Source organism: Lagenorhynchus albirostris, chromosome 9 (assembly GCF_949774975.1).
Source record: "Lagenorhynchus albirostris chromosome 9, mLagAlb1.1, whole genome shotgun sequence".
Classification (NCBI taxonomy): domain Eukaryota; kingdom Metazoa; phylum Chordata; class Mammalia; order Artiodactyla; family Delphinidae; genus Lagenorhynchus; species Lagenorhynchus albirostris.
The window spans coordinates 68,506,117-68,532,556 of record NC_083103.1 but is presented as its reverse complement, the minus strand read 5'-3'; the positions used below and the strand labels follow the sequence as shown (position 1 = coordinate 68,532,556).

At 43.5% G+C, this 26,440-nt stretch overlaps 1 protein-coding gene across 1 annotated transcript in view; it reads right to left on the bottom strand.

Moving 5' to 3' along the window:
• Window positions 1-26,440, bottom strand: part of FAT3 (FAT atypical cadherin 3) — a 696,814-nt gene that overhangs the window by 53,866 nt on the left and 616,508 nt on the right. Inside the window, exons 14-15 of the mRNA XM_060157887.1 lie at window positions 3,520-3,913; window positions 765-975 (exon numbers count right to left, since the gene is read on the bottom strand). Coding sequence (XP_060013870.1) covers window positions 765-975; window positions 3,520-3,913 — 605 coding nt within the window. The remainder of the gene's footprint in view (window positions 1-764; window positions 976-3,519; window positions 3,914-26,440) is intronic.

The window sequence follows — 26,440 nt, the reverse complement described above, 5'->3', positions numbered from 1 at the left end:
ATGTATGGAAATAGTCTTGTAATCGTTTCAGGCCCCAGGAGAAATGGCCTGGGAAGTCTACCTTGGATGTGTAAAGAATGAACAGCTGGTGCTGCAGGAGCCAGATATGAGGGTGGGTGGAAGGGACCTCTCCCACCTAGGGGTAATGAGGGTGCTGAGGACGGGACTGACTCACTGTTCCCAAATGTAATTTCTATGTCTAAGAGAACCTGTGTCCTCCTAATACATAGCTTGCTCTTATTGGTATAGAAAAAATTCCTTCCAGAAAGAGCTCCTTTAAGAGTAACCAGTCAGTCTTAAGCTTGATCCCATTTGTAGCTGTCCTTCTGTATGTGTGTGTGTGTGTGTGTGTGTGTGTGTGTGTGTGTGTGTGTGTGTGTGTATGTGTGTATTTGGGGGGGGTGGGAAGGATGTTTTTATTCTGTCCTTAGCCATCTACTAACTTGTCATCCAAGGTCACAAGCTAGTAGGAGCTATCATTAGAAATTCATTCCATGGTCTGTTTTGTTTCTCAAAAAAATACACTCCTGGGAGGAACATGATGAGTGATCACTTACACCTTGATATAAATGAACTTTATCAGACCCTTTCTAACAATGTGGAGAAGGAGTAGTTGAAAGGCTGGTGTCTGACTAGAGTTCTTGGGGACCAAAGGACGCTGAAAAGAGGAAGTGCGAAGAGAATCCGAGATAGACTCTGCTCCCTTTTTTACTCTCTTGAGGATTATTAGTCCCAGGTGTCTGGACCACGCCCCTGGCACCTACCGAAATGACAGAGTCCCCGACCGAGGCGTCTTCACTTATGACGGCACTGTAGACATCCTGGCTGAACTCGGGAGGGTTGTCATTCACATCTGTGAGGTTGATGTTGACAGTGGCCATGGCACTGAGGGCGGGGGTGCCCCCGTCTTTCGCTTCCACCACCAGGTAAAACTTTCTGCATAGTTCAAAGTCCAGGACCTCAGACACGGAGATACTCCCTTTGAAGGAAAATAGGGAGCTTTAGATTTGATTAGGAGAAACTCTGGTCAGCAGTCCCACAATCATGGTAATATTTGTAACATCATTTCCAGCCAAGAGTTTGAGATATTCAGGAATTGGTTTACTTAATACCCAGCTCAAAGCAACCCAGAGTCTGATTAACGCTGTCAGTTAAAACATTGCTATCCATCAGACACAATGCTGAAGAAATCAGGTCTTTGCATGTTTCCGCAATAGCTTCTGAACTTCCCTCGGGCAGCCTGAAAATCTCTGGCATTATTCACTCTCGGGCAATTTGGGAGGAGGGACCGGAGCAAGCATCCCCTATGAGCATCTCCCCAGGATTCCTCAGGTGGACCCAGGCAGACTGAGAATGTGCCAAGATGCGTGGACGTGATTGTATGACCCCGTCCCTCATCAGTAAGTATATACTTGCAGACTTAACCTACTCTTAAACTGAATTAACCACTAAGGTGCCTCCCCTACTTATAAGCCGCTTTTCTGAAACTTTTATGGCACAAAGAGGACAAAGACCTCAGAAAGTTCAGGATGTAGTGATGTGACGGAAAAGGAAACACTTGGGAATCTGTTACCAAATAGCAAGCGTGAGTTTAGTGTCTACAACTACAGAGCAGAGCTAATACCCATGGCACAGAGTTCTTAAATTAAGCAAGGAGAACAGGTGAAAGCAGCTAGGTGGGGGCACCTTCGCGAGGGGCTCCTTGAGTGTTCTTTCCCTCCCATCCTAGCCCTTTCTGGTGGGCGACCCAGTCCTGCCTCCTGCACTTGGTAGCTGGTCATTGTACCGTCTGCAGAGCAGTTCTCGAGGGCATTTACCTCTCTCTCCCACCTGGAAAACAGTCACTAGGACCGAGGTGAGTACATCACATCTGTTCTCTTTCCAGACAGGCAGCTTCTCAGGGAGCTAAGCCTGCCCTTCTACTTAAGGTGAGAAATAGAAGTCGTACCTAAAGCAAGAGCCTCTTTCTCTCCATAATTATGTTTTCTTAGCAATTACCACCCCTAGCGCTTTATTTCGCATCCCAGCCTCGTTATCCAGAGCCAGATTTAAACAGTACTCAACCATTTCCCCATGGTATTCATATACAATGGCCATAACTAGACATGCTAAGGCTAACACACATTTAAATGAGGAAAATCCCCATACATTTTAATTTGAAGTAATGCACTTAATAAACAGGGTTATTAAGTGGGAGAAGCTGCTGCTGCAATCCTTCCATTAACGTTTCCACCCTCCTATACTAAGGCAGGGACTACGTGTCCTGCAATTTTTGCACCCCCATGGCATAGCAGTGCTATATAGAGGTTAGAGCATGTATTCCAGAGTCAGGGAGATCTGACTTCAAATCCTGGATCCTCTGCACCACCCACAACTTACTCACATTGGAAAAATTAACCTCTCTGAAGCCGATTTGCTCATACAGAAAATGGGAGAAATAACTAACGACTTAATAGGAATCTGGTGTATCTGCCACGTTACATGAACATTGCTAATTGTGATAGTTTCTTGCTCATATGTCTTAGATTATCCAACAGAAAACAGACCTCCTTTGCCCTCTTGCTCAACAAGTACGTATTCCTTGAGTGATGACGGAATTATGTCCAGTGGCCAGAAGGTATGAGGGACTCACCTTTCTCATCTGTGAAATGGGCTGCCTTGCTTATTCATAGGGGGATAGTAAACAAATAAGAATATCCACAAAAGAGCTTTGAAAATATTAATATAAACACTCTTTGAAAACGCAAGGGTGAGTATGTTTACTTTTCAAAGAATAGCCAAACTTTTTTCTGAATTATCCTCTTCACTTACTCAAAACAGCCCTAATAGCTATTACTCCCCGAGGAAGAGAAAGCCCTAGGGTTCTCTTTGTTCTCTTGGTTTCTTTCTAGACATCTCTTCCCCAGGAGATGCCACACCCTCCCGCAGAGTTTGAAAAGGGCGTGGTGAGAAATGGCGGTGTTCTGACTACGGGAGCAGTGAGTAGGAATCAAATACAATGCCCATTCCAGCCGGCCGGGTGCTGGGTTTAGAAGGCCTGAAGGTCACCGTGCAGATCACTCATTAACATCTGCCTTGGTAGGTGACCAGAGAGTGGCCACCTGAGCGTGGACAGTGGCAACTGGAGGCTAATCCCCAGGAGCTGTTCCAACACAGAAATATAGGACCCAAGTAACAAAAACAAGCAAACAGAAAAGAGAGAGAAACAAACAGACCCTGAGGCTCCATCTGCAAATACTATCTCCCCATCTTGAACCACATGACTGTTCCTGAGCTTGTCAATCTGAAAAATCCTGGAGCCAACCTAGGGGCCAAGTATTTGCCCAGTGAGCCCACAGCAAGGAGCTGAAACTTAGCAGGGGGCATCCTTGGAACAGAGTGTCAGAGGGCACTCTGGGGTCGGCATGCAGGTCCTGCTCTGAGAAGACTTGTTTCCACCGAGAAGGGCGGTTGATTAGAGGGTTAGGAGGAGAACCAGGGTATAGTGAAGGCTTAGATTCTAAGTTGGTTGCTGCTTACCCACCTGTCTTTGGGTTGATCCTAAATTTCCCTTGCTCGTTTCCAGACCGGATGAGGTACGTAATCTCGGCATTTGTGCCTATATCTTGGCTGGTGGCAAAAACAACAAGGACTTGGGTGCCAGGGGAGGTGTCCTCAGGCACCGTCACCATGTAGTCCCTCCTCTCAAACACGGGGGGGTTGTCGTTAATGTCCAGGACGGTGATGGTGACAGTGGCCAGAGAGGACAGGGCCTGGCCGGGGCTCTGGTCGGTGGCCTGCACGCTGATGCTGTAGGAGGACTGTTGTTCTCGGTCCAGCGGCTGCTCCAGGATGATGATGCCAGACGAGCTGTCGATGGAGAAGAACCCGTCGGCTGAGTCGGCCAGGGAGTACACGACCTTCCTGTTGGTGCCTGTGGGAGACGCGAGAGCGTGAGCGGAGAGGGACGCAGGCGGACGCTCTCTGCACTAGAAGACTGTGGCTTTGATGACTGTCTAACGGCCACACAAAGAAAAACGGTAACTATGGAAACCAATGGCTTTGGTCCTACGACGACTTCAGTTTATAACAAATATACAACTGAACCAAATGGTAAAGAAACGGAAAATATGGGTAAGAAATATCAGAAATAGTTGGATCTAAAGCAAAACGTTTTGCATGCATGTGTCACGTTGTTATGAGTCCTTTCTTCAATGTTTTCAAATAACTGACCAACTGTCTTGATCATGTTAGAGAAACTGACTTCAGTTCTTCTGGCTCGTGTGGCTTGGACAAGTTACAGTCTTTCTTACCTGCCTAAGCCACAAGTAAGATGAAAAACGCTTTGAAAACAGCGAAGAACATATAACCTATTATTATTCAAGCCCTCAAGCAATTTCTTCATATCTTTATAACCTCCATCTGAAACTGTTATCCTGAGGATCGCTATGCGTCTCCTAATAAACAATCCAGCAACTTAATAAAAAAAGAAATAGTTGGATCTTCTCAATATATTAAAGAACACCATGCATCCTTAAGAAAAACTCTAAGATGCCAATAGGTATAAGCGTCTCTTTCTCACAGAAAGAGAAAGACAAATTAATTAATTAACTCGACACATTTTTATCTAGACTCTATCAGGCACTATTCCAAAGACTAGAGATTCTCATAATGGACAAGAGACAAACATTTCCTGAGGGAAATTTTTACTTTCTGGTGAGAGTAAATAAGAAATGAACAAGAACAAAGAATCAGTAAAATACATGGTATGTTTGGGAATAAAAAGGGAGAAGAATGAAGCCATAATGGGGGGGAATCGTGAGTGCTGGGGGGAGAGGGAGTTTGGGAGCTGGGGAGAAGGGTGGTCCTTTTAATACAGGTGGTTGGAAGCTTGGCATTTGAGTGAAGACCCGAAGGAGGGAGGGAGGGAGTGAGCAGTGCAGAAATCTGAGGAAGAACGCCGCAGGCAGAGGGACCCAGGCAAGCCTGGGGTGGGAGCTGAGCTCGTGTGTTTGAGGAGCACGGGGGAGAGGACCAGTGTGAGCAGAGTGAAGAAGAGAGATGCAGGCGATGAGAGCAGGGTGGTGACGCACTGGGGAGCAGATCGCCCGGAGGGGTGGTGGTTGGTGGTAGTTGGGAAGCGCTGGAGGGCTCTGAGGAAGGGAGTCACACGGTATGAATTAGATATTAACAGGATGGCTCAGGCAGCTGGTTATGAACAGAACAGCAAGACAGGAAGCAGAGACCCACTGGCAGTCTCCTGCAGGAAGACAGGTGTGCAATAAGGGCAGCTGGAATGGACGGTGGTGTTGGAAGGGGTGAGAGGTGGTCGGGTTCCAGATGTACTCTGAACACGTGGGTGTGAGAAGTGAGGGGCCCTAAATGTATTCTGAACTTGGAGGTGGTGAGAATAGATCGCTTTCTCACCGTGGAGCTGGCAGGATGTGGGATGTGAACGAAAGAGAAGATCCCAGAATGACTGTTAGGTTTGGGCCTGAGCGACTGAAAAGAGGGAGTTATCATCAGTTGCCATGGAGAGGACTGACTGCGGGAAGACAATAGGATTTGGACGAAGATCACGGGCCCTGTTTTGCATCGATTAAGTGTGAGATGGACATTTTATATTTAAGTGGAGATTCAAGTAGGAAGTTAGCAGAGGAGGCTGGAGATCAGAGGAGAGGTCCAAACTGGAGTTACATTTTTGAGGGTCTTCAGCATTCAGAGAGCCAGCAGAGCCATAAGAACGGATGCGGTCATGGGCTTCCCTGGTGGCGCAGTGGTTGGGGGTCCTCCTGCCGATGCAGGGGACACGGGTTCATGCCCCGGTCTGGGAAGATCCCACATGCCACGGAGCGGCTGGGCCCGTGAGCCATGGCCGCTGAGCCTGCGCGTCCGGAGCCTGTGCTCTGCAACGGGAGAGGCCACAACACTGAGAGGCCCGCGTACCGCACACACACGCACAAAAAGAATGGATGCGGTCGTAAGGGAATATAAAGGGAAAAAAGAAATACAGTGGCCAGTAAGCCTAGAGCACCCCATCAAAGGAGGGAGAGGATCTAGTCAGAGGGTGGTCTCCAGTTCCATGACTTAAAGAAATGCACGTAGTTATCAAAATACCATTTTACCTTAATATATACTAAAGCTAAAACCTACCAACCAGGAAATGTTCATTAACAACCAACAAATCAATGAATGATGATTGGACCAACTTCCGATTCTGAAGATTGATTTAACTGTTTTCATCCGAGGAGCTCAGCACTTCAAAATGGTTTCTAAACCTCAAATTCACTAGGAGTTACAGTTTATAAGAAAGAAAACATAACAACTTCATAGGCTGAAAAAGCATCATGTTGAGCCTAAACACTCTTAATGAAGACAGTCATCAGTCATGACTTTAGCTATGACAACTACCTGAAAATGTCTTTTGCGAATCATGGACCCCTAGAATATAAGCTCTTACAGGGAGGGCCTACGCACTGTCATTTTCTACTACACCATCTCACCATGGGGACAGGCCTTTGGCAGTAATAAGAGTTAAACGTTTTACTCCCTCAATGTACAGTTTCCCTTAAGCCAAAATTCCAAGCAAACCAATAAAATCATGGAGGGAATGACAGAAATTGCATTATGTGGCTTTAACCAGAAGGTCAACATTGAGCGTTTGTTCATGGTTCCATTCCAGAGAGTCCATTTTTTCCAAAGTTTCATCATTTACTTCTATTTCTCTTTCAAAACAACCACCCCTGGGCTTCCCTGGTGGCGCAGTGGTTGAGGGTCTGCCTGCCGATGCAGGGGACACGGGTTCGTGCCCCGGTCCGGGAGGATCCCGCATTCTGTGGAGCGGCTGGGCCCGTGGGCCATGGCCGCTGAGCCTGCGCGTCTGGAGCCTGTGCTCCGCAGCGGGAGAGGCCGCAGCAGTGAGAGGCCCGCGTACCGCCAAAAAAAAAAAAAAAAAACCAACCACCCCGTGATATATGAACATCAACCTCTGATTTTATTGGTGCTGGGATGAAAAACAAGAAGTCTTTGCTCTTTCCTTGCTGTCCCTTGAAATAAGGCCCCAAAGCAGGTGTTTTAGGGATGCTTTCTGGCTACTTTCACAGGTGGCTGCAAGATTAAACTTTTCAACATAAATTCCTGGGGTGAATACACAGAGGATCGCGGAGGTGATCAAGCTTGCACCTGAAAAACAATAACCCTGCCTGGGTGTCGGAGCTGACTGTGTGCCCTGGAAGCTGCCTTGACTGACGGGATAGTGTCAGGACACCTCTCAAAGACACAAAAATGCAGTTATGGAAACACATCAGTGATTGACGTAAGTACACCACATGGGTTTTCAAATCACACATGTTCCCTGGGGATTTGACTCCCAGCCCCAGCATATGGAAGAGCACTCTTACCAACAATAAGATGGGGCAGGAAGTTCATGCAGGATCTTTCCTCTGAACATCTGCTGACAACACCCACTTCACTGACGCAGGGATTTCCCTGGGGCCACTAGCATATGTAGGTAAGCAGGAGCGACAAAGTCCTATTTTCAGATGTGCTCCTGGATGAGCTTCCTCTTCAGGCTTGAAGATCACGTAGGAAGAAGGCTATTTCTGACCCTGTTCTGAAAGCCATGGTGCTCCAACCCGCTGAGTTAGGAGAGGTAGGGGCTGGGTTTGCACACTGCCGCTCTCTGTGGCAGCAAGGCCCAAAGGGAAGGTGCTTTTCATGACTGCCTGTGTTTCCTTCACTGGGACAGATAGCTGAAATCTAATTAAAAATACTGCCTGTGTTCCCAGTCTGCAGATTTCTCTCCCAGCCCTATTCAGAGGCCCTCGGCTCTGCTCAGACCTCCAAGCAGGAGAGGCCGTGTTTTCAGAGCTTCCAGCTCAGCCGGTTAGCCCTGTTGTTGGAACCCTGCGTTTACAAGGCTGACACTGACCAGCCACACAAAGACCACGGCTCCCCTCTGGGTAGGTTCTGTTCCTTTAAAGCTTAGGGACAGGAGTTTCTGCTTTATCACAGCAGAAAACCATCCCCAACAAGTTGCGGACCCAAACTCCCCCCACTCCCTGTATATTTTGCTTCTGACAGTATCTTGTGCATTCACACCAGGAGGAACAGGGAGATTTACGGTTTACCTCTCCTTTCTGTTACCAGTCAGACTTAAATGAAAGTAAGACTAGAAAAGGTTGGGGCAGGGTGGGCACCCAAACCAACAAACCTGCTAAGTGGTATCTCTTGTGATTTGGTAGTTCTGAAGAAAAGAGCAGGATATATTTTTGGAATGTATCTAAACTCCAATTTAGACACAATTGCAACAGATTTCAGTGGTTTCTAGAAATCAAGTCAGATGCATAAATGTCAACGTGCAGGCAATACTTCTGTTGGAGCACTCGGGTCTTTTGCTGTATTACCAGGCAATGGGGGCTTTTTGTTAAATGAATGCAGGTCCCGTCACTAAAGTGGAAACTTTCTATCCAAGGGCATTTGATAAATGCCATTCTTCAAATCACCAGCTTTTCGCTACGTACCGGGCAGAAAAGATGAACCCGAGCAGAAGACTTGCTTGCTAATTGGTCTAATGCTCTCACTGCATGTCACGACGTGTTATATTAAGGTATAACATTAATCCATCATTTCGTGTCTGTGTTTTTAAGTACGTAATTCTCTTCTCCAATTTGCACTTAATTTAATGAGGACGGAGCTACTCAGCTTCTTAAGATGCTGAAATGCCAGACTACCAAGAGAAGTATGATTTTCATTGCATGTGAAGTTTCTGCGCGTTAACTGTGGCACATGGAGCAGGCAGGCCTTCAGAGGATTAAAATCAAGTAAACAGAGAATGCTTAAAATCCCGATTTGCTCAAAGGAAGTAACAGGTAGTGGCATTTTGTGGAGTGGGGTGAGAGGAAAGAAATAGCATGTACAAATTCCCAGAGAGAAGGCTATGAAATCCTGGGGCGGGTGGGTTGCCAGGGGCATCTATATTCCCTCCCTTGGAAGATTTCTAAATGGAGGCTAGGTTCCTCTCAACTGGGCCAAATGAAAAGAGGGACTGTTTGGGGAGCATGGACTGTACAGAAAAGTCAAAGTTTCAAATGCTTAGGAATGAAGGCAGTGTGGTGCAGTCTTGGAAGACAGGAGATCTTGCTTGTAGCCCATGGGTTTCCCAAGTATACTCATGTAGCTTAACCTCGTTGGGTCTCAGGTGTCTTTATTTTTAAAATGATAGAACCTAGTCCATTGAAGTGTAAGATGACCTTCCAGCACTGTAATTCATTTGCAAGTTAATTAATGGAGTTGGTTTCATTTTTATTTTCAAAGGGCTGACCCTCTCCTCCAACTGGCCATGAAGTTGCTGGACCTGGGCATAAATGGGCTGAGTCACCAAAGGAAAAGTCCATGTTCAACCCAGTGATGATGAGCTATTGCACTTTTCTGGATGGGATGGAAACTTAACACAGTAGTTTCATACCATTCAGTTACATGTTGAGAGTTCACGCATATAGTTTACAGCAAGGCTTTTATACCTCAGTGAGAAATAACGCCCACTGCTAGGATCATCCCCAAGGATCTCACCTAGTGTCAGAAGAGCTCAGCTTGATACTTGAGATTGTTAGAATCAGTACCAAAACCAAATGGCCAGAGCAGCCAACACAGCAAGGACACTGAGACTTTTTTTAACCTGGTCTTTAAAAATGTTTTCTCCCCTCCTTCTGAGATCAAGCTCCCTGGGCTTAAGGAACCTACAAGAGCTCTGCTCTTACTCAGGGGGTCTCATGATGGCTACTGCTTTGACTCTGTCAGGGCAGGGCCGTGTCTGTGACCTTCACACTCTATCCTCCAGTGCCTGCACAGGATCTGGCCTGCAGGCAGCACACAGAAAATGGGGGTTGTACTAAATTGCTGTAAACCGGCTTTTCTAAAGGGACTTGAATTTATACAGAATAGATATCCGGGGAAAAAGTAATTTGAAACAGTCTCAACAATCATACTCTAGAAACACTTTTAATTTTGGTTCTAATCATGTGCTTTCATATCAGCTTGATTGATATACTGAGGTGTCATAAGTTATGTACAATAACCTGAACACATGTGAAGTGTCTAGCTCATAAATTCTGAGAAAAGTACATCTCCGTGGAACCACTATCCTCATTAAGATACAGAGCATTGCAATTGCCCCTTACAGTTCCTTCATGTCCCGTGGCTGTCAGTCCCTCAATCCCATGACCTAGGCAATCTAATACGTTGTTTTGAACCAACACTTTCTCCCGTCTTCATGAATGTCTATTTATCAGTGCTTGAAATCCCACAAGTACATTTAGATTTCAGTCTTTAGGACCCAGGCGTGGTGACTAAGACACATTCTTATTTAAGCTACAAGGATTACCTTTTGAAGAAAAATGCTAAACAAAGCTTTGGTTCTTGAATATGTCATTGCGTTCCTTTGCAATAGCCTTATCCTTAAAATATAGTCCTTTTGAGAAGCACAAGGGTTCTGTCTTTCTCACCAGAGACCCTGGCTATGACCCTCCCATTTGATAGGGATTTGTCAAGTGCCACTTGTTTGACTATTCCAGGCACCATGCTGAGGTGAAGTGGAGCCCAAAAGATGCTTCCCTAATTCTAGGAGCTTAGCAACCTGACAAGGAATTACGTAAACTATTAACTATGTATTAAAGTAATATCTTAGCTATCAGATCGTTTAGGGTTTCCTGCATGTCTTCCAATCCTACCTGAACTGGAATGTTGAGTTCTTTTGATTCTACCTCTGAGAGACTTCTTGAACGTCTGTGGCCGAGACTCACAGTCAGGCAAGGCTCCACCTTCTCTCACCTACACTGTTGCAAGAGACCCCTGATTGCAAACTCGACTCCATCCCTTCCTGGCTAAATTTAACCAGAGTTAAGTTCCTAAAACGCTGGGTCCAGTCCTGCCCCACCTGCTCAAGATAGTTACTGACTTCTCACTTCTTACAGCAAGAAGTAAAAACGATTGAGAATGGCTTTCCAGTCCTTTCCAGTCTGGTCCCAGCCCACACTCTCCAGGTCACTTCCTGCCCCACTTCCCTGTTGGGTGGTCTACTGCAGTCACTCCTGAAGACACACTCACATTTACTCTTGCAGGCCTCTGCTCATGCTTTCCCTTCTACTCAGAACATCCTCTTCCCCGCCTTCACTTGTCAAAATCCTACATATTCTTTGCAGGGTCTCCTCTGGGATAGCTTCCTTAACTTCCCCAGTTTCTCCCTTCCCTTTGCTTCCTTAACATCATTCTTGCATTCTCATTAGTTATATTTATATCCTTTCTCCCACTAGATTAATGTATCATTTAGGCAGAAGGACCATGTCTTTTTTTTTCCTTTCCACTTTACTTTTTCCCCCAGTTTTATTGAGATATAATTGACATATAGCCCTGTATAAGTTTAAGGTGTACATAATGATGTGACTTACATATATCATGAAATGATTACCACAGTAAGTTTGGGAATAGCCACCCTCTCAGGGAGATACGAAATTAAAAAAAAAAATTTTTTTCTTCATGATGAGAACTCACATAGGATTTGCTCTCTTAACAACTTTCATATATCACATAGAGCAGTGTCCATTATACTTATCATGTTGTACCTTACATCCCTAGTACTTATTTATCTTATAACTATAACGGGAAGTTTGTACCTTTTGACTGCCTCCATCTGATACTCCCCACTCCCACCCCCTTCTAAGGGACTGTGTCTTATTATCTTTGTATCCTGGTTCTGAGACCAGGGCCTGGCACACAACAGGAGAGAATGAATGTTGAACTGCAGAAGAAACAGCCAGGGGACCACAGCAAGCGTATGATGAGCCTGCTAACACGATGAAGGTAGGGGTGGTGTGCACACTGCTGTTACATGCCCACCGCAAATGCATGGGCCAAAGAACTGAAGAGCCTCCAAACAGTGTGAAGTGGAGAAGTCAGAAATATTTAATACTAAAAATGTACATAAAACATTCATAGGGCTTCCCTGGTGGCGCAGCGGTTGGAGTCCGCCTGCCGATGCAGGTGACACGGGCTCGTGCCCCGGTCCGGGAAGATCCCACATGCCGTGGAGCGGCTGGGCCCGTGAGCCATGGACGCTGAGCCTGCGCGTCCGGAGCCTGTGCTCCGCAACGGGAGAGGCCACAGTGAGAGGCCCGCAAAAAAAAAAAAAAAAAAGAAAAACCAACAACAAAAAAAAACATTCATAGATTATATACAAAGCTATTGCTAAATAGATGTTCTCATTTGTGAAATAAACTAGTAACTACACAATTTTCCAAGAATAAGGACTGGCTGAATAGAGCACAGCACATTCATATCACAGAACACTATATATATCATTACGTAAAAGTGTAAAAGAGTATATAGTGACACAGAAATATGTTTGCAAGCCAGTGAAAAAAGCAGGTTACAAAACAGTATCTAGTTTAGAAGCCCATTTCTGTAAAGAACAAGGTGGAAGGGACTTCTATCAAAATGGTAACATTGGTTAGAATTGACTGTTTTTTTCTTTTTGTCTGTCCTTCCAGATTTTACACAGTGGACACAGATCATGTTTGTAATAAGTAAAAGAACTATTATAAAACTCATGTACACAGAAAATAATTCTTTAGTATCTATCTTAGAGAGTAGTCAAATTTTCAGGTTATTTTCCAGGCCAGTTTATTTCTCAACATACATACTACTTGAAATAATTGTAGAAAAAGGTATCTTTATAAGATTCTTTTTCTGGATCTTTCCATTCCTCATTTTAGTTTTTGCTCAGAAAGGCACTGACTTTACTTAGAAAATCACTTTTTTGGGGGTCAAAGTTCTTATTATAAAGTTATTTCAAGGGATACATTCTTAAAACTATTTAAGCAGTAGAAGAAAGTTGCTAGCCTCAAATTCTTCTCTCATTGTCTGTGGGAGGCAAATAAAATTCTATCACAGTGAAAGAGCTCAAACTGAACGTTCTTTTCTGTCTTTAAAATATGCCTTCCGATGATAGGAAATAAAGCAGAAAGTTGCCCTGAGGAGTTCCATGGAATTGCAATTACTTCTGAAGTCATTTCTGACTTTTAAATAGACTCTCTAATTATGTCTGCTTTAAGTGCCTTTTAAAAGTTTTTCATTGGGTGATAACTAATCCTGACACATTCCCACATGCAAAATACCAACTCTGGGGTTCAGTAGTCCCTTTTGACTCTTTTTGACTAGTCAAAAAAAAAAAGACAGAAGGCAGCACCAGCCACAGAGTAAGGGAGATCCTGACTGTACCAGAAACTTCTTGGGGACTTGTCATTTGGGCTGGCACCGGCTCTGCTGGGTAAGACTGGCCACAAGATGTGAGTTCTCACAGAACATAAAAATGCAGGGGTCCTTGTGTGTGTGTGTTTCTGTTTATCCTTCATAAATTCAGTTATTTATTTTTTTATTGGGGTATGGCTGTTTTACAATGTTGTGTTAGTTTCTGCTGTACAGCGAAGTGAATCAGCTATATGTATACATATATTCCCTCTTTTTTGGATTACTCAGCAATTAAAAGGAACGAAATTGGGTCATTTGTAGAGACGTGGATGGACCTAGAGTCTGTCATACAGAGTGAAGTAAGTCAGAAAGAGAAAAACAAATGTCTTATATTAACGCATATATGTGGAATCTAAAATGTTAACAAATGACTTATTTACAAAACAGAAACAGACTCACAGAGAAAACAAACTTATGGTTACCAAAGGGGGAGGCATTAACAGATACACACTACTATATATAAAATAAAATGTTAAAAAATGTTTGTTTAAAAAATGTTTAAAAAATGTTAACAAATGACTTATTTACAAAACAGAAACAGACTCACAGAGAAAACAAACTTATGGTTACCAAAGGGGGAGGCATTAACAGATACACACTACTGTATATAAAATAAACAATAAGGACCTACTGTATAGCACAGGGAACTATATTCAATATTTTGTAATAACCTGTAATGGAAAAGAATATATATATATATGTATATATCTGAGCCACTTTGCTGTACACACCTGAAACTAACATAATATTGTAAATCAACTATACTTCAATTACAAAAAAGAGTGAAGAAGTTTAGTGCAGCCCCAGCAGAACATTAAACCAACGTGGGGCCCTTCTAAACACGGGGCCCTGTACAGTTGCAAAGGCTGCACACTGATAAAGCTGGCCCCATTGCTGAGATTGCCTTCTGTGATCCCTCAGAAGTTGCAGCTCATCAGGGTATAACTCTTTCAAGCATCTATGGCTTGGCACTTTGCTAACTGGGATAGTCAATAAATTTACTTATGTATTAATCAATTTATTAATTTATTTTATAAATAAATTAATCCATCAACCATGTACTCAAAACTCCATCTCTATTGGGGCACAGAACTTCTATGCTGAACTGCTACTCAGCAGTAACACTAAAAATGTTTCCTGGGTGGGTTGTTGACGCTGACCATTGGATCAATTCATTCATCCATCCAATAAATATTCACAGGACTTCTGCCATATGGTAGGCACTGGGGATACAAAGAGGAGGGTCACAGTATCTCTACCCTCAAATGTCTCCTATTTCTCAGGAGACAAACATGTATATAGCTGATTGTTGGAGAGAGGTGGCCAGGGGAAGTTTCCCAGAGATGGAAACAACTGAATTGAACCATGAAGGAAAGACAGGAGTTGTCAGGAGTACCAAAGTGGGAAAGTGACAAGAAGAAAGGGCATTTCGGGTGATGGGAACATATGTGAAGTTAAGAAAGATGAAATTGCAAGGGGCACTCAGAGAAGGGTTAAGGGATCAGTATTGCAAAATTACACATTTAGAAGGGCAGGTGCTGAAGCTGTCTGTTTTCAGAGCTGCTAGCAAATTACCAGAGCTGTTATAAGCAATTATAGCTATAGTAAATGAAAAACTGTGCAGAAGTTAATGGATAAATTAGCGGAGAGAGAAGAAGGAAGATTGGAAGGGGTGAGATGGAGAGGGTGTGTGGGTGGGAAGTGCTATGTACTATGGGAGAAGTTATTCCAAGAGCTCCCCACTGTTGATGGACAACATAATTGCCCTCATCAAGGAGGCTTCACAAGGTGAAATGATAGCACATATCCTGCAGCAAAGCTGATAAGCACACTCCACTGACTCTCAACATCCCCTGCAGAGGCACCGAGCCAAAGCTGGGGTCCTCGGATTCTGCACAAAAGGCACAGGGGTGACTAGAAATTCCTCCAGACAGCTAGCGCTCCCTTAAACCCATCCTGTGTACTGCTGTGTGTTGGATCAGGATCGATTCAAAGGAGCAGCTCAGAAGGCTGTTACCAAACTGTGGCATCTATGGATGAGACAGCGTGTGAACGTGTGAATTCACGGGAATGAGTCACAGAGATCAACTCTTAGAAATCAGAATTCCCTGCCTATAGGTGACCGCTGCAACAGTTCACTAAGATACTCCTTTCTGAAAGGAATGTGCTGTTTTATTTGGTAACTATTGTTTTGACCTCCCCCTGCTTGGAAGACTTTAAAAAGATTAATAATAATAACTTATATGTGTCCAATGCAAAGACTCCTAAACCAGGCAAGACATCACAGTCAACTATAGAAAAAAAATGTACGTCCAGACCCATCTCAGACTTCCTGAATCAGATTTTGGAGATGGAGCCCTGGCCTGTATGTTTATTTTTAAAAACTCCCAAGGGGATTCTGGTGTACAGCCAGGGTTGACAACCAGTTTGTCTGATTTTTGTGTGTTATTTTATCTCTGCTGCTGGATTCTGGATTTGGGAGGGGGTAGTTCCTAGTGCCCTAATCAACTGAAGGCATCCTATTTTCTTGGGCATAGGGGAGGTCAGCCCATTCCCAAATTAAGCCCCGTATGACAGAAATATTATCTCCAATGACTGGAGAGGGGAATTTTCAGCCTCTGAGATTTCTACACAAGGGAGCCCAGGCTCTGTGTGTAAAAACACTTGAGAAAGGAATCCACATATGTTCTAGATATGACGTTAGGGGATTTAGGTGGAATGTCTACTTAGTTCTCCCAACAACTTGGCAGTTCAGCAGACATGTATCGAGCATGTACTGGGTGGCTGGTGCCTTGCCTGCACTGGTGACTAGGCTGGTATGCCAGCCCTCCAGGAGCTCACAGTCTGGAGAGAAAACAAGTAATTAATATCTCATTTTTCCAGGGAGGAAGAGGAGTTCAGAGGGGTTGGGGAACTTATTTAAGGCCAGACAGTTAGTAAGGGTTGGAACTGGGATATTTAATCTGGTCTCAACCCAAAGCCCCTTTGTGATTCCCAAAGTGACAGGACAATGTGACGCAGAGGTGATGGGGTGTCACAGTCTGCCACGTAGCTGCATGTATTGCAGCAGACGTCCTGATGGGTGGAAGGTAAAGAATTCGGGGAGGGTTTTATGGCGCCCTGGAGCTCTTTACTCAGGACTACTACCCATTTTACAGATGCCTTGGGAGGGGGCACGAAGCCTTTTTGAACTTCAGTTTCTCCACTTGTCAGTGGGAGTATCAAGGTCTGCCCTAGCCGTAGCAAGATTACATGTGTAAGGGTTTGGGGCTCTTTGGAGAAAGGCTTCAAGCATGAGATTATCTTTTTTGATATCTATAACAGGCAAAGGGCTTTGGCTACATGTGCTCCAGAGAACAGCTCATGTCTCTGTCTTTAGGGGGATTATTTAGTTTTTACAAACATTTTAACAGTTTCTCAGCTGCCTTCAAAGATTTAATACTTCAGAAAATAGCAGGGCTTGAAAGTTAAGAGAATAAATCATAAGAGTTCTTAAAAAAAAAGAAAATAGCAGGGCTTTGGGGAAGGAAAAGAAACATATTAAATCACTGATTTATACAGCTTAGAGGTAATAATTTCTAAGGCGTTAAGGAAAGACATAGAATACATGATACTTAAGAGCACACAGGCTGACATCAGAATTGAATCCTTCTCAAAACATCTTCTGGAATATATATATTTATATATGTATAACTGAACCACTTTGCTGTACACCTGAAACTAACATAACATTGTAAATAAACTATATTTCAATAAAATTTTTTTTTAATTTTAAAAATAAAATTTTCATCTCTGTCAGAAGAATTGATGAAGCTATTAAAAGCTATTAAGGGCTTCCCTGGTGGCGCAGTGGTTGGGAGTCCACCTGCCGATGCAGGGGACATGGGTTCATGCCCTGGTCTGGGAAGATCCTACATGCTGCGGAGCGGCTGGGCCTGTGAGCCATGGCCGCTGAGCCTGCGCGTCCGGAGCCTGTACTCCGCAACGGGAGAGGCCACAGCAGTGAGAGGCCCGCGAACCGCAAAAAAAAAAAAAAAAAGCTATTAAAATATAAAAAAAAAAACAAACCCCACAACATCTTCTGGTAGAAATGACTAGAGAATAGAAAAGAGCATTGAATTGAGGTGTCAGGGTACCCTCCTTTTAGATCCAGCTCTGCCACTAATGAAGTCATCTTGGGTAAGTCTCTTTATCTCTGAGCCCCAGTTCCCTCCTCAGAAAAAGAAGGGTTTTGACTGGATTTAGTCTCAGGTCCTTCCCAGTATAACACCCCAAGATCTATAAGGACTATGATTCACAGAAGGAGTAGGCCTAGTGCCCCAGGGAGAATCCATGAACCCAGGAGAAGAGCAGCAAAGAGCAGCCAACAGCTGTTACGTCATGACTCACCCTGCCCACGTCATGGCAGCCGTGTTCTCAGCCTGGCTGAGCCGCTTCTCCTGGAGGCAAGGCCCTGTTTTGATTGCCCCTGACCCACGTGAGCCCTTCTTCCCTCTGGGTAAAGCCTGTGAAAGGATAATGGCTATGGTGGGGAATTCTTAAGGATTCGTGGGTAGAATTCAGGAGGTCCATGAACTTGCACTAGTGTATTAGTTCTCTATTGCTCCATGCCAAACTACCCCAGAACTTAGCAGCATGAAACAACAAATATTTAGTACCTCATCGTTTCTGTGGGGCAGGAATGGCTTAGCTGGCTGTCTGTGGCTCCTGGTTTCTCATGAGGCTTCAGTCAAGCTGTTGGGCAGGGCTGCAGTTTCATCTGAAGGTTCCAGTGGAGGCGGGCATGGGGTCCACTTTCAAGCTCACTCATGCAATTGTTGGTGGTCCCCAGTCCCTTGTCATGTGGGCCCCTCACAGGGCTGCCTCACCATATCCTAGCTCTCTTCCCCAGAGTGAGTGATGCAAGAGAGAGTCAGAGGGACTGCTTTGCCCAGAATTGTGTCCCCCACCAAATCCAAATGTTGAAGAGCTAACCCCTAATGTGACTGTATTTAGAGATAGGGCTTTTAGGAGATATTACGGTTCAAGAGGTCATAAGGGTGGGGTCCTAGCCCAACAAAATTGGTGGCCTATAAGAAGAGGAAGGCAGAGAGAGCTCTTTCCCTCTCTGCGCACACCAAGGAAAGGTCATGTGAGCGCCCAGTGAGAAGGCAGCCACCCGTGAGCCAGGAACTGACCATGCTGGCATGCTGAGCTGACATCCAGCCTCCAGAACTGAGAACATTAGTTTCTGCTGTTTAAGCCCCTCAGTCTATGGTACTTTGTTATGGCAGCCCAAGCAGACTAATACAGAGAGCATGCCCAAGAGGGAAGTCACAGTCTTTCTGTAAGCTAATCTCAGAAGTGATATCAGCCATCACTTCTACCATATTCTATTCATTAGAAGTGAGTCAGGAGTCAGCACGTCCAGCAGACTCTCAGGGAAAGAGATGGGAAGACCAAGAGGTAGGGGGGTGGTCGTTGGGGGCCATCTTAGAAGCTGCCTACCACCGAGGGAAAAATTTACATCTTTATTTTCATTAACCTCTAACTGGATTTAGCACAACATTCAATGGTAAATGTTGGCCACCGATCACTGTAGTATGGGCAGCAGCTGTGCTTCTGTAACCAACAGAAACCACAACTATTTTCATAATTTATAGTTGTGGCACATACCCACCCTGCTTACCACTACTCCAAAATATAAAAGTTATGAGATCTACTGTGCTAGATGTTATTTAATGTATTAAGGCAGAAATTCATATTACTATATAACAAGTTTAAAAAATATTTGGACCCCATTCCTTCTGTAACTTTTTGTATTTTATTTTATGAATTGTAAAACATTATCCTGAGACAAGATCTGTAGGTGTCACCAAACTGTTAAAGTACTGGTGGCACAAAAAGTTTAGGAATTCCTAAGCAAGTGGCTCTCCAAGTGCGGTCCTGGGACAGCAGCATTAATATTCCCTGGAAATTAGTCCGATTTCCAACAAGCTCTCAGGTGATACTCTTGGTCCAGGGACCACTTTTTGAGAACCACTACCCTTGACTAAAATATAACTATTGATATCTATTAACCAAGCCTCCTTTGGTGCCACTAACTAGTTTTTCTTTCAGGGCAAGTTAACCCTTCAGAGTTTATTCACATGTTAAATAGAACAATAACAAAAATATCTGCCAACCTGCAGAAGTTGTTGTGAGAAGAGGAAATAATATATCTGCAGTACTTGGCACGGTGCCTGGTATGTGGTAGAAGCTCACAAAGTAAATGTTATTAGTCGTATTATGATTTTTGTCATTTAAAATTCTTACCAAGCCCCAGTCTTGCCTTTCGGGGCTTAAGAGTAGGAGAGAAGAGATATGCAAGCAGTTCCATGTAAGGAAAATCTTGAGATGCTGCTGGAGATTAGAGCAGGATATCCAGCTGCAAAGAGGGCAGATGTGGCTCAATGTAGTTCCCTCATTTTAGTCACTCTTGGGTGAGCCTCTCACTCACCCTTCAAGGTTGGCAAAGCAAGCACTACACCTGTCCTTCTAACATTATACTCATAAAAGAGGAAACAGTCTGAGGGAGACCAGTTACTAGCTGAAGGTCATGAAGCTTGCACACAGCACAGGGCACTAATCATCCAGGGCTTTCCACACACCCATGTGGCCTCTTGATCTCTGGTTACTAGGAGATGTGTCCCTGAAGGACATTTAGGGATTAACCCCACGATATGCAGGGTCCAGAGGAGGCCAGGAGTGCTGGCTCAGCTGAGGTATGAGGCTGCCAAGAAGCTATCTACTTGGGAAGTCCTAAAAGAGAAAAATGGCAGGCCACCTGCATGCCTCCATTGTGGGATACATGGGTACCTACAACTTCCTTCACAGACTCCACAGACTGACACTTCTCTCTGCCCCACACAGCTGGGTGCCAAAGGCTATGGAAAAGGAATGCTTCAGAATTTATCTCTTTTGTCAGGTGTGACATTTTTCTTTTGCTTTTGGGGCCCAGTGTAAAGGTAACATATTCAGCTAAGTCCTTCCAAGAGTACATGCTGAATGGATATTTGTTTTCCTCCATGAGACTAGAAGGTGAAGATGAAAGATTTAAAATCAAACTCCATTACAGGGACCTCTGTGAGACCAGAAGGGTGACGAGGGAATATTTAAAATCTAACAACATCCCAGGAGTTGAAGCTTTGGCCATCATATCTGAAGGTAAGGGAGAGCTCCAGTAGACAAATGTTTCTGACTCTGACAGACTGGTCTGAATGACCCTCCCTCAGACTTCATCCCAGGACGATGCAGGAAACAGCCAGCCCAGAGCGCTCAACCCACATGCTTTTCTGTCATCCTTCCAGCACTTTGTGGTGCACTTGCACTTAACTCATCTCTTAGCTGTTCTACCTGAGACTTTTTTCACGGCTCAACAAGTGGCAGCCACACAAGGCTAGGAATGTGTCAGAAGAGGCAAGAAACAACTGGAGAGATCCATTTAAAGTGGTTTGGTCAGAAAGATCTCTATTTAATAACCCTCAGTGGTTATTTTCGTGAACATTCCTCTCAGGTAAATAATTTCCCACTCTTTCATGAGGAGCTACACGCTCAGATCAAATGATGCTCTGAGATACTGGGCCAGCCCTTCATTCTAACAAGATCCATTCTCTGGAAAACCAAGTTCATTCCAGCTTCTGCCCCATGAGAGCACGCTTGGAGTCATGATGCCATCTATCTCCCTCGTGAAATATGCAGAAAATGAATCCCCAAATGGACCGCAAGCTTACATTACTACAGTGAATGACAGTCCAAAATTAAGGACGCTGAGGGCTGCTGGAAAACAAACACTTGGGTAAAAATGGAAAAGTTCTGGGAATTCCCTGGTGGTCCAGAGGTTGGGACTCCGCACTTCCTGGCTGGGGAGCTAGGATCCCACAGGCTACGTGACGCAGTCAGAAAAAAAAAATGGCAAAGTTCTGTCAAGAGGTACGTGTTCTCTGTTTTTTTCCTGATCTGTTAATATGAGGATCTAACTATTAACTTTAGAGGGAAAAGCATCATTCTGGAAGACTCTGAGAGAGAACTTCTCATCTTTTCAATTTATGTAATTCACTCTACCGGTTGCGTCTGTTCATTTCTATAACCCAGCACCTACAGAGCCCTCAGTGGGTGAGGAATTTCTCTTCCCCACTTCTTTGTGACTCCCTCTCTTGTTGCCTTTAGCCCCTGAAACTAGCTCCCTTCCCTCACCTCAGAGCGCCCAGCCCAGCTGCCACCATGTTAGTCTCCTCTTACCACACGGAGATGTCTGAGGGTGGATGTGTGCCTCCTAACTGGGTTATCCTCAGCATCTCCCTCTTAGTTTCTTCCTTTGAGTGTCAGTTGTTGTTTTTTCTTTTTGCCCCTCTCCTTCCTTTGATTTCTAAGGTCAAGTGGTCTCTCCAAACTGCTGAGGCTCACCCTTCCTACTCATATGAGTAATGCTACCCTCTCCAGTCTCTTTGGGACCTGCTGGGGCAGTTGTCCTTTCCTGCTTTCATCATTGTGGCAGAGACAACGAGTGCTCACCAAATACCCCATGGCCTCTCCTAAATTCCCCAGCCTCTTCTGACTACTTCTGGGCAAGGGAAAGTGACAGAGTGATGTGGGTCTCTCCCAGGCTGAGTTAGCTAAACGCCTGTGTGCCTCCTTCATCCCTCTCCTCTCCTGCTGCAGTGACCTTGGGCACCAAGGTCCAGAAGATCCTGTTGACAGGATGGAGGGACCAGATCTCCACGTCACTGAATGGACTCATGCTAACCTGCACTTTGGGGCAAGAAATAAACTTTTGCTGGACTAAGCCACTGAGATTTTTAAAAAGTTACCTCAGTCTCGTCAAGCCTATCTTGGCTAATACGATCCTCATCTCTTTCTTTCTCTTTTGCTACTGGATCGTTCCCCTCTTCTTGACCCAAGTTCAAGCCCCCACCCTTTTTTTTTTAACATCTTTATTGGAGTATAATTGCTTTACAATGGTCTGTTGTTTCTGCTATATAACAGAGTGAATCAGCTATACATATACATATATCCCCGTATCTCCTGCCCCTTGCGTCTCCCTCCCTCCCACCCTCCCTATCCCACCCCTCTAGGTGGTCACAAAGCACCAAGCTAATCTCCCTGTGCTATGCGGCTGCTTCCCACTAGCTATCTATTTTACATTTGGTAGTGTATGTATGTTCGTTCCACTCTCTCACTTTGTGCTAGCTTACCCTTCCCCCTTCCCATGTCCTCAAGTCCATTCTCTAGTAGGTCTGCATCTTTATTCCCATCTTGCCCTTAGGTTCTTCATGAAGATTTTTTTTTTTTTTAGATTCCATATATATGTGTTAACATATGGTATTTGTTTTTCTCTTTCTGACTTACTTCACTCTGTATGACAGTCTCTAGGTCCATCCACCTCACTACAAATAACTCAATTTAGTTCCTTTTTATGGCTGAGTAATAGTCCATTATATATGTGCCACATCTTCCTTATCCATTCGTCTGTCAATGGACACTTAGGTTGCTTCTATGTCCTGGCTATTGTAAATAGAGCTGCAATGAACATTGTGGTACATGACTCTTTTTGAATTGTGGTTTTCTCAGGGTATATGCCCAGTAGTGGGATTGCTGGGTGGTATGGTAGTTCTATTTTTAGTTTTTTAAGGAACGTCCATACTGTTCTCCATAGCGGCTGTATCAAATGACATTCCCACCCACAGTGCAAGAGGGTTCCCTTTTCTCCACACCCTCTCCAGCATTTATTGTTTGTAGATTTTTGATGATGGCCATTCTGACCAGTGTGAGGTGATACCTATTTGTAGTTTTGTTTTGCATTTCTCTGATGATTAGTGATGTTGAGCATCGCTTCATGTGTTTTTTGGCAATCTGTATATCTTCTTTGGAGAAATGTCTATTTAGGTCTTCTGCCCATTTTTGTATTGGGCTGTTTTTTTGATATTGAGCTGCATGAGCTGCTTGTATATTTTGGAGATTAATCCTTTGTCAGTTGCTTCATTTGCAAATATTTTCTCCCATTCTAGGGGTTGTCTTTTCGTCTTGTTTATGGTTTTCTTTGCTGTGCAAAAGCTATTAAGTTTCATTAGGTCCCATTTGTTTATTTTTGTTTTTATGTTCATTTCTCTAGGAATTGGGTCAAAAAGGATCTTGCTGTGATTTATATTGTAGAGTGTTTTGCCTATGTTTTCCTCTAAGAGTTTTTTTTTTTTTTTTTTTGGTGGTACGCAGGCCTCTCACTGTTGTGGCCTCTCCCGCTGCGGAGCACAGGCTCCGGACGCGCAGGCTCAGCAGCCATGGCTCACGGGCCCAGTCGCTCCACGGCATGTGGGATCTTCCCGGACCGGGGCACAAACCCACATCCCCTGCATTGGCAGGTGGACTCTCAACCACTGCGCCACCAGGGAAGTCCTGAGAGTTTTATAGTGCCTGGCCTTACATTTAGCTCTTTATTCCATTTTGAGTTTATTTTTGTGTATGGTGTTAGGGAGTGTTCTAAGCTCTTTCTTTTACATGTAGCTGTCCAGTTTTCCCAACACCAATTATTGAGGAGGCTGTCTTTTCTCCATTGTATATTCTTGCCTCCTTTATCAAAAATAAGGTGACCATATGAGCGTGGTTTTATCTCTGGGATTTCTATCCTGTTCCGTTGATCTATATTTCTGTTTTTGTGCCAGTACCATACTGTCTTGATTACTGTAGCTTTGTAGTATAGTCTGAAGTCAGGGAGCCTGATTCCTCCAGCTCCGTTTTTCCTTCTCAAGATAGCTTTGGCTATTGGGGGTCTTTTGTGTTTCCATACAAATTGTGAAATTTCTTGTTCTACTTCTTTGAAAAATTCCATTGGTAGTTTGATAGGGATTGCATTGAATCTGTAGATTGCTTTGGGTAGTATAGTCATTTTCACAATGTTGATTCTTCCAATCTAAGAACATGGTATATCTCACTATCTGTTTGTATCATCTTTCATTTCTTTCATCAATGTCTTATAGTTTTCTGAATACACGTCTTTTGTCTCCCTAGGTAGGTTTATTCCTAGGTATTTTATTTTTTTCATTGCAACGGTAAATGGGAGTGTTTCCTTAATTTCTCTTTTAGATTTTTCATCATTAGTGTATAGGAGATTTCTGTGCATTAATTTTATATTCTGCTACTTTACCAAATTCATTGATTAGCGCTAGTAGTCTTCTGGCAGCATCTTTAGGATTCTCTATGTATAGTATCATGTCCTCTGCAAACACTGACAGCTTTACTTCTTCTCTTCTGATCTGGATTCCTTTTATTTCTTTTTCTTCTCTGATGGCTGTGGCTAAAACTTGAAATACTATATTGAATGACAGTGGTGACAGTGGGCAACCTTGTCTTGTTCCTGATCTTAGTGGAAATGGTTTCAGTTTTTCACCATTGAGAATGATGTTAGCTGTGTGTTTGTCATATATGGCCTTTATTATGTTGAGGTAAGTTCCCTCTATGCTTACTTTCTGGCAGGTTTTTATCATAAATGGGTGTTGAATTTTGTTGAAAGCTTTTTCTGCACCTGTTGCGATGATCATATGGTTTTTATCCTTCAATTTATTAATATGGTATATCACATTGATTGATTTGCGTGTATTGAAGAATCCTTTCTGGGATTATTCATGGGATAAATCACACTTGATCGTGGTGTGTGGTCCTTTAAATGTGCTGTTGGATTCTATTTGCTAGTATTTTGTTGAGGATTTTTGCATCTATGTTCATCAGTGATATTGGCCTGTAGTTTTCTTTTTTTGTGACATCTTTGTCTTGTTTTGGTATCAGGGTGATGGTGGCCTTGTAGAATGAGGTTGGGAGTGTTCCTCCCTCTGCTATATTTTGGAAGAGTTTGAGAAGGATAGGTGTTAGCTATTTCTAAATGTTTGATATAATTCGTCTGTGAAGCCATCTGGTCCTGTGCTTGTGTATGTGATTGGTCTGTTTATATTTTCTATTTCTTCCTGGTTCAGTCTTGGAAGTTTGTGCTTTTCTAAGAACTTGTCAATTTCTTCCAGGTTGTCCATTTTACTGGCATATAGTTGCTTATAGTAAACTCTCATGATCCTTTGTATTTCTGCAATATCAGTTGTTACTTCTCCTTTTCCATTTCTAATTCTATTGATTTCAGTCTCTTTTTTCTTGATGAGTGTGGCTAATTGTTTACCAATTTTGTTTATCTTCTCAGAGAAGCAGGTTTTAGTTTTATTGATCTTTGCTATTGTTTCCTTCATTCCTTCTTCATTTTTTCTGATCTGATCTTTATGACTTCTTTCGTCTGCTAACTTTGGTGTCTTTTTGTTCTTCTTTCCCTAATTGCTTTAGGTATAAGGTTAGGTTGTTTATTTGAGATGTTTCTTGTTTCTTGAGGTAGGATTGTATTGCTATAAACTTCCTGCTTAGAACTGCTTTTGCTGCATCCCATAGGTTTTGGTTCATTGTGTTTTCATTGTCATTTGTTTCTAGGAATTTTTTGATTTCCTCAGTTATCTCTTGGCTATTTCATAGTGTATTGTTTAGCCTCCATGTGTTTGTATTATTTACAGATTTTTTCCTGTAATTGATATCTAGTCTCAAAGCATTGTGGTCGGAAAAGATACTTGATATGATTTCAATTTTCTTACATTTACCACGCTTGATTTGTGACCCGAGATATGATCTATCCTGGAGAATGCTCCATGAGTACTTGAGAAGAAAGTGTATTCTGTTGTTTTTGGATGGAATGTCCTATAAATATCAATTAAGTCCATCTTGTTTAATGTATCATTTAAAGCTTGTGTTTCCCTATTTATTTTCGTTTTGGATGATCTGTCCATTGGTGAAAGTGGGGTGTTAAAGTCCCCTACTATGAGTGTATTACTGTCGATTTCTGCTTTTATGGCTGTTAGCATTTGCCTATGTATTGAGGTGCTCCTATGTTGGGTGCACAAATATTTACAATTGTTATATCTTCTTCTTGGATTGTCCATTGATCATTAAGTAGTGTCCTTCTTTGTCTCCTGTAATAGTCTTTGTTTTAAAGTCTGTTTTGTCTGATATGATACTTGCTACTCCAGCTTTCTTTTGATTTCCATATGCATGGAATATCTTTTACACCCCCTCAATTTCAGTCTGTATGTGTCCCTAGGTCTGATGTGGGTCTCTTGTAGAC